The sequence below is a fragment of the Salvelinus alpinus genome, chromosome 31 (genome assembly GCF_045679555.1).
Source record: "Salvelinus alpinus chromosome 31, SLU_Salpinus.1, whole genome shotgun sequence".
Classification (NCBI taxonomy): Eukaryota; Metazoa; Chordata; class Actinopteri; order Salmoniformes; family Salmonidae; genus Salvelinus; species Salvelinus alpinus.
The window spans coordinates 20,851,431-20,859,803 of NC_092116.1; the positions used below are offsets into that span (position 1 = coordinate 20,851,431).

The 8,373-nt window shown below is 47.2% G+C and overlaps 1 protein-coding gene across 4 annotated transcripts in view; it reads left to right on the top strand.

Annotated features, from left to right (window-relative positions):
- The window catches only part of LOC139561913 (phosphofurin acidic cluster sorting protein 1-like), a 78,214-nt gene that overhangs the window by 46,067 nt on the left and 23,774 nt on the right, over positions 1-8,373 (top strand). For all 4 annotated transcript variants that reach the window (XM_071379334.1, XM_071379335.1, XM_071379333.1 and 1 more), the window contains exons 2-5: positions 4,636-4,723; positions 5,991-6,080; positions 6,475-6,600; positions 8,048-8,192. In XM_071379334.1, the coding sequence (XP_071235435.1) occupies positions 4,636-4,723; positions 5,991-6,080; positions 6,475-6,600; positions 8,048-8,192 (449 nt within the window). The remainder of the gene's footprint in view (positions 1-4,635; positions 4,724-5,990; positions 6,081-6,474; positions 6,601-8,047; positions 8,193-8,373) is intronic.

The window sequence follows — 8,373 nt, forward strand, 5'->3', positions numbered from 1 at the left end:
TCCTCAACCTCCTGTCCATATCAGTATTCTAACTATCCTCAACCTCCTGTCCATATCAGTATTCTAACTATCCTCAACCTCCTGTCCATATCAGTATTCTAACTATCCTCAACCTCCTATCCATATCAGTATTCTAACTATCCTCAACCTCCTGTCCATATCAGTATTCTAACTATCCTCAACCTCCTGTCCATATCAGTATTCTAACTATCCTCAACTTCCTGTCCATATCAGTATTCTAACTATCCTCAACTTCCTGTCCATATCAGTATTCTAACTATCCTCAACCTCCTGTCCATATCAGCATTCGAACTATCCTCAACCTCCTGTCCATATCAGTATTCTAACTATCCTCAACCTCCTGTCCATATCAGTATTCTAACTATCCTCAACCTCCTGTCCATATCAGTATTCTAACTATCCTCAACCTCCTGTCCATATCAGTATTCTAACTATCCTCAACCTCCTGTCCATATCAGTATTCTAACTATCCTCAACCTCCTGTCCATATCAGTATTTTAACCATCCTCAACCTCCTGTCCATATCAGTATTCTAACTATCCTCAACTTCCTGTCCATATCAGTATTCTAACTAGCCTCAACCTCCTGTCCATATCAGTATTCTAACTATCCTCAACCTCATGTCCATATCAGTATTCTAACTATCCTCAACCTCCTGTCCATATCAGTATTCTAACTATCCTCAACCTCCTGTCCATATCAGTATTCTAACTATCGTCAACCTCCTGTCCATATCAGTATTCTAACTATCCTCAACCTCCTGTCCATATCAGTATTCTAACTATCCTCAACCTCCTGTCCATATCAGTATTCTAACTATCCTCAACTTCCTGTCCATATCAGTATTCTAACTATCCTCAACCTCCTGTCCATATCAGTATTCTAACTATCCTCAACTTCCTGTCCATATCAGTATTCTAACTGTCCTCAACCTCCTGTCCATATCAGTATTTTAACTATCCTCAACCTCCTGTCCATATCAGTATTCTAACTATCCTCAACCTCCTGTCCATATCAGTATTCTAACTATCCTCAACCTCCTGTCCATATCAGCATTCTAACTGTCCTCAACCTCCTGTCTATATCAGTGTTCTAACTGTCCTCAACCTCCTGTCTATATCAGTATTCTAACTGTCCTCAACTTCCTGTCCATATCAGTATTCTAACTATCCTCAACCTCCTGTCCATATCAGTATTCTAACTATCCTCAACCTCCTGTCCATATCAGTATTCTAACTGTCCTCAACTTCCTGTCCATATCAGTATTCTAACTGTCCTCAACCTCCTGTCCATATCAGTATTCTAACTATCCTCAACCTCCTGTCCATATCAGTATTCTAACTATCCTCAACCTCCTGTCCATATCAGTATTCTAACTATCCTCAACTTCCTGTCCATATCAGCATTCTAACTATCCTCAACCTCCTGTCCATATCAGTATTCTAACTATCCTCAACCTCCTGTCCATATCAGCATTCTAACTGTCCTCAACCTCCTGTCCATATCAGTATTCTAACTATCCTCAACCTCCTGTCTATATCAGTATTCTAACTGTCCTCAACCTCCTGTCCATATCAGTATTCTAACTATCCCCAACCTCCTGTCCATATCAGTATTCTAACTATCCTCAACCTCCTGTCTATATCAGTATTCTAACTGTCCTCAACCTCCTGTCCATATCAGTATTCTAACTATCCTCAACCTCCTGTCTATATCAGTATTCTAACTGTCCTCAACCTCCTGTCCATATCAGTATTCTAACTATCCTCAACCTCCTGTCCATATCAGTATTCTAACTATCCTCAACCTCCTGTCCATATCAGTATTTTAACTATCCTCAACCTCCTGTCCATATCAGTATTCTAACTGTCCTCAACCTCCTGTCTATATCAGTATTCTAACTGTCCTCAACTTCCTGTCCATATCAGTATTCTAACTATCCTCAACCTCCTGTCCATATCAGTATTCTAACTATCCTCAACTTCCTGTCCATATCAGTATTCTAACTGTCCTCAACCTCCTGTCCATATCAGTATTCTAACTATCCTCAACCTCCTGTCTATATCAGTATTCTAACTGTCCTCAACCTCCTGTCCATATCAGTATTCTAACTATCCTCAACTTCCTGTCCATATCAGTATTCTAACTATCCTCAACTTCCTGTCCATATCAGTATTCTAACTATCCTCAACTTCCTGTCCATATCAGTATTCTAACTGTCCTCAACCTCCTGTCCATATCAGTATTCTAACTATCCTCAACCTCCTGTCCATATCAGTATTCTAACTATCCTCAACTTCCTGTCCATATCAGTATTCTAACTATCCTCAATCCCAACCCTGTGCTTCTATGACCAGTCACAAATCCACCTCCAATCCCCTATCCCCTACCCCCTACTCCCTGCTTCCTATCCCCTAATCCCTATCTGTATACCCTACTCCCTATCCCCTATCCTCTATCTATCCCCTTCTCCCTACACCCGATCCTCTGTCTACCCCCTTCTCCCTACTCCCTACCCTCTACACCCTACCCCCTACTCCCTAGTTGTACTAGATCTGAATGGTCGGGATCATTTCCACCTATCAGAGGGCAGATTGTAGCTCGTATTACCATGTACTTATCCAGTCCTAATTATAGATGGCTTATATTTATCTGACTGACCCTTTCAGACCTACACAAAGTGACTAGAGGGTTGTGGTATGGCTCCACTAACTGGTTCTTTAGGACAATCATTACCCTGCCTGTGTCCAGGCCACATTAGCCCTGATGTCTGTCTGCCTGTCTCTGTCTGTCTTTTTCTCTGTATGTCTCTTTCTGTCTGTTTGCCTGTCTCTGTCTGTCTGCCTGTCTCTGTATGTCTGTCTGCCTGTCTCTGTATGTCTGTCTGCCTGTCTGTGTCTGTCTGCTTGTCTCTGTCTGTCTGCCTGCCTGTCTCTGTCTGTCTTTTTCTCTGTATGTCTCTTTCTGTCTGTCTGCCTGTCTCTGTATGTCTGTCTGCCTGTCTTTGTCTGTCTGTCTGTCTGTCTGTCTGTCTGTCTGTCTGTCTGTCTGTCTGTCTGTCTGTCTGTCTGTCTAACAACCCCTTTGTCTCTCTCCTCCTCCTATCCCACTCTCATCCTCCCTCTTTCCATCTCTCTGTCCTGGAACATTTTTGGTGTACGTTGTGCCTCTGAGGCCCCAGAGGTGAATAATTCAACACACTGACCTTCTGGTTGGACTGTTCTGTTGTTGGGAGGAGGGGTGGAGGAGGAGGGGTGTGGGAGCAGCCAGGGGAGGGGAGGGGGGCTGAGGGTAAGATGGGAGGGGAGGGGGGCTGAGGGTGAGTAGGGAGGGCTGAGGGTGAGTGGGGAGGGTGAGGACTGAGTGTGCGTGTGGAGGGTGAGGACTGAGTGTGAGTAGGGAGGGCTGAGGGTGAGTGGGGAGGGTGAGGACTGAGTGTGAGTGTGGAGGGTGAGGACTGAGTGTGAGTAGGGAGGGCTGAGGGGGAGTGGGGAGGGCTGAGGGTGAGTAGGGAGGGTGAGAACTGAGTGTGAGTGTGGAGGGTGAGGACTGAGTGTGAGTAGGGAGGGCTGAGGGGGAGTGGGGAGGGCTGAGGGTGAGTAGGGAGGGCTGAGGGGGAGTGGGGAGGGCTGGGTGTGAGTAGGGAGGGCTGAGGGGGAGTAGGGAGGGCTGAGCGTATGTGGGGAGGGTGAGGACTGAGTGTGAGTAGGGAGGGCTGAGGGGGAGTAGGGAGGGCTGAGGGGGAGTGGGTGAGGTCTGAGGGGGAGTGGGTGAGGTCTGAGGGGGAGTGGGTGAGGGCTGAGGGGGAGTGGGTGAGGTCTGAGGGGGAGTGGGTGAGGTCTGAGGGGGAGTGGGTGAGGGCTGAGGGGGAGTGGGTGAGGTCTGAGGGGGAGTGGGTGAGGTCTGAGTGTGAGTAGGGAGGGTGAGGGGGAGTGGGTGAGGTCTGAGGAGGAGTGGGTGAGGTCTGAGGAGGAGTGGGTGAGGGCTGAGGAGGAGTGGGTGAGGTCTGAGGAGGAGTGGGTGAGGTCTGAGGAGGAGTGGGTGAGGGCTGAGGAGGAGTGGGTGAGGGCTGAGGAGGAGTGGGTGAGGTCTGAGGAGGAGTGGGTGAGGGCTGAGGAGGAGTGGGTGAGGTCTAGCCTCCATTTACAGTCTTTCCTGTAATGTTTTGGAAACAATAAGGCCGGTATTGTCAGACATGCTGTCGTTGTGATGGGTTTGTTTGGCGGGTTTCTGGAAGCATCCTGATCAGCTGCAGTGCGTGTCTCTGTTGACTTACCTTTCTGAGTTTTTGTTCATCTGTGTCTTTAATAGCAATTGGAAAAGCTAATGAAAGGTCCCTTCCTTCTCTGTAAGAATGGAGTAGCCAGTGACAGTGTATCCTGTACCATAATGGTACATCTGACGGGATGTAATGGGGTTTTCTGTAGTCTCCTTGTGGAAAGTCAGTGACAATGTGTTCTGTACCATGGATTAACCTAGAATGTTGTTTGTACCTGTGTCTCCCTCCTGTCTTCTCGTGACGTGTTCGGTACCACATTGTTTAAGTGGTTAGTCTCACGTTCCTATAATGTTGTTTGTACATGTTTCTCAGTGTTTTCCTCCTGTGTTCTCCAGGCTGTTCAACCTGACGCTGAAGAAGCTGATCATGTTGAAGGAGCTTGATAAAGACCTCACCTCCGTGGTCATCGCTGTCAAACTACAAGTACTGCTCAGACCTCTCTTTCTCTTCTCTCTTTCTATCTCTCTCTCTCTTTCTCTTCTCTCTCTCTGTTTCTTTCTCTTTCTCTCTCTCTTTCTCTCTCTTTCTCTTCTCTCTCTCTCTCTTTCTCTCTCTCTTTCTCTTCTCTCTCTGTTTCTCTCTCTCTCTTTCTCTCTCTCTCTCTCTCTCTCTCTCTTTCTCTCTCTCTCTCTCTCTCTCTCTCTTTCTCTCTCTCTCTCTGTTTCTCTCTTTCTCTCTCTCTCTCTCTCTCTCTCTCTCTCTCTCTCTCTCTCTCTCTCTCTCTTTCTCTCTCTCTCTCTCTCTCTCTCTCTCTCTCTCTCTCTCTCTCTTTCTCTCTTTCTCTCTCTCTCTCTCTCTCTCTTTCTCTCTCTCTCTCTCTCTCTCTCTCTCTCTCTCTCTCTCTCTCTCTCTCTCTCTCTCTCTCTACTCTCTCTCTCTCTCTCTCTCTCTCTCTCTCTCTCTCTCTCTCTCTCTCTCTCTCTCTCTCTCTTTCTCTCATTCTTTCTCTTCTCTCTCTCTCTCTCTTTCTATTCTCTCTCTTTCTCTTTCTCTCCCTCTCTGTTTCTCTCCCTACTTCTTCTCCTCTTCTGTCTATTCAATGCCGAGCATCTCTCAATTCCTCCTCTCCGTCACTACTCTCTTGTTCTTCTCATTCTCACTCCTCCCTTCTTTTCTCCCTCTCTGTTTCCCCGTGTCTTCCTCCTTCCCTCTTCCCTCTGTATGGGGTCGATGAAGGCTGATTGTTTAGAGTTATCTGTGGTACGTCAATGATTATCCTCAACCAGATCTCTCCTTCCTCCCTCCCTCTATCTTCTATCTCTCTTCTCTCCTTCCTTCCTCCCTCTCTCTTCTATCTCTCTTCTCTCCTTCCTCCCTCCCTCTCTCTTCTATCTCTCTCCTTCCTCCCTCCCTGTCTTTTCTATCTCTCCTTCCTTCCTCCCTCTCTCTTCTATCTCTCTCCTTCCTCCCTCCCTGTCTTTTCTATCTCTCTTCTCCTTCCTCCCTCCCTCTTCTATCTCTCTTCCGGTCTTCATCCCCCCCTCTTCTCTCCTTCCTCCCTCCCTCTCTCTTCTATCTCTCTTCCGGTCTTCATCCCCCCCTCTTCTCTCCTTCCTCCCTCCCTCTCTCTTCTATCTCTCTTCCGGTCTTCATCCCCCCCCTCTTCTCCTTCCTCCCTCCCTCTCTCTTCTATCTCTCTTCTGGTCTTCATCCCCCCCTCTTCTCCTTCCTCCCTCCCTCTCTTTCCCAGGGTTCTAAGAGGATCCTGAGGTCCAATGAGATACTGTTGTCTTCCGCGGGCCTGACTGAGACAGATCTTCAGCTCACCTTCTCTTTACAGGTAGGTATACTACAGCTGGTTGGTTACAAACGGCAGACAGGAATGGAGTCTATTCATAACTATGTTTTTCAAGCCAGGGTTTTTGTTTCCTGATCGGGTCAAATGGTCATTTGTAACTACATGGGCATTGGGGTTAGTATAGTAGGTGGAACGGGGGACTTTCTATTGGAAGTTGGCGTGCAGCGCTTCATGAATGTAGGTTTAGAAAGAGGTTGTGTGATCCTGATCCGTCATATCCTAGAGTCAGAGAACAGGAATGTTACTCAGCACTCCAATTATCCCTCCCGTCCTAATTACACAGGCTGACCATGAGAAGAGGAAGGTCATGATTCGCTCCGCATTTCACTCATTTATCAATCCTGACCTCTGTGTGTGTGTGTGTGTTCCCCCACAGTACCCCCACTTCCTGAAGAGAGATGCCAACCAGCTCCAGATCATGCTCCAGCGGCGTAAACGTTATAAGAACCGAACCATCCTGGGCTACAAGACCCTGGCTCTGGGACTCATCAACATGGCTGAGGTAGGAACCCTCACATAACCTCTATTCAACCTTCACTTAATCTCTATTCAATCTTTATTCAACCTTCATTCAACCTCTATTCAACCTTCATTTAGTCTCTATTCAACCTCTGTTCAACCTTCATTTAATCTCTATTCAACCTTTATTCAACCTTCATTTAATCTCTATTCAACCTCTATTCAACCTTCATTTAATCTCTATTCAACCTTTATTCAACCTTAATTTCATCTCTCACCTCCCTGTGACTACAACACTGTCACCTCCCTGTGACTTTAACACTGTCACCTCCCTGTGACTACAACACTGTCACCTCCCTGTGACTACAACACTGTCACCTCCCTGTGACTTTAACACTGTCACCTCCCTGTAACTACAACACTGTCATCTCCCTGTAACTACAACACTGTCATCTCCCTGTAACTACAACACTGTCACCTCCCTGTGACTACACCACTGTCACCTCCCTGTGACTACAACACTGTCACCTCCCTGTAACTACAACACTGTCACCTCCCTGTAGTTACAACACTGTCACCTCCCTGTAGTTACAACACTGTCACCTCCCTGTGACTACAACACTGTCACCTCCCTGTGACTACAACACTGTCACCTCCCTGTGACTTCAACACTGTCACCTCCCTGTAACTACAACACTGTCACCTCGCTGTGACTACAACACTGTCACCTCGCTGTGACTACAACACTGTCACCTCCCTGTAGTTACAACACTGTCACCTCCCTGTGACTTTAACACTGTCACCTTCCTGTGACTTTAGCACTGTCACCTCCCTGTGACTTTAGCACTGTCACCTCCCTGTAACTACAACACTGTCACCTCCCTGTGACTTTAACACTGTCACCTCCCTGTGACTTTAACACTGTCACCTCCCTGTGACTTTAGCACTGTCACCTCCCTGTAACTACAACACTGTCACCTCCCTGTAACTACAACACTGTCACCTCCCTGTAACTACAACACTGTCACCTCCCTGTAACTACAACACGGTCACTGCAACTCACTCTCAATGTCATTCTGACACATTCTAGCCAAAGCTATTTCAGTGTGTTTGAATGTTGACTAAACAGCTGTGGTGTAGAGCTGCATGTTGTGAGACTCCTGGCTGTGTGTGTAGACTTAACACAGCCGGCTGGGACCAGACTGCAGAGAGAGACCAGCAAACAGAGGATGCTGACTAGACAGATGCTCTGAGAATCAGTCCAGTGAAACAGCCTTCTGATATATGTTTTCATCTCTTTTTCCGCTTTTTGTCTGTTTGCCCTCCTACTATCTCCTGCTAACCTCTCTTTCTTTCTCTCTCTCTTTTTAACGCCTCTCTCCCCATCTCTCTTTCTACTCTATCCTCCTCCTTTATCCCCATCTCTCTTTCTATGTCTTCCCTCCCGTCTTTACTTGGTTCTTCTCACCCTCCCCCCTCCTGTTCGCCAGGTGATGCAGCACCCCAGTGAGGGGGCCCAGGTGTTGGGGCTCCACAGCCAGTTGAAGGAGGCCTCTGTACCCGTGGCTGAGGTCAGGGTCTACTCCCTCTCCAGCCAGCCCATCGACCACGAGGGACCCAAGGCCAAGATGTCTGGTAAGACCTCTCTCTCTCTCGTTCTCTCTGCTACATACTCCATCTTGTTGATATCACTCTTTTACTATCTCATTCTCTCTGTCTTTTCCTCTCTCCCTCTTTGTTTAGGGTTGATGAAGGAGGATGAACTCTGTTAGAATTCTGTCCAACGTCAATGATTATTAACCATTTCTGCTTCCTC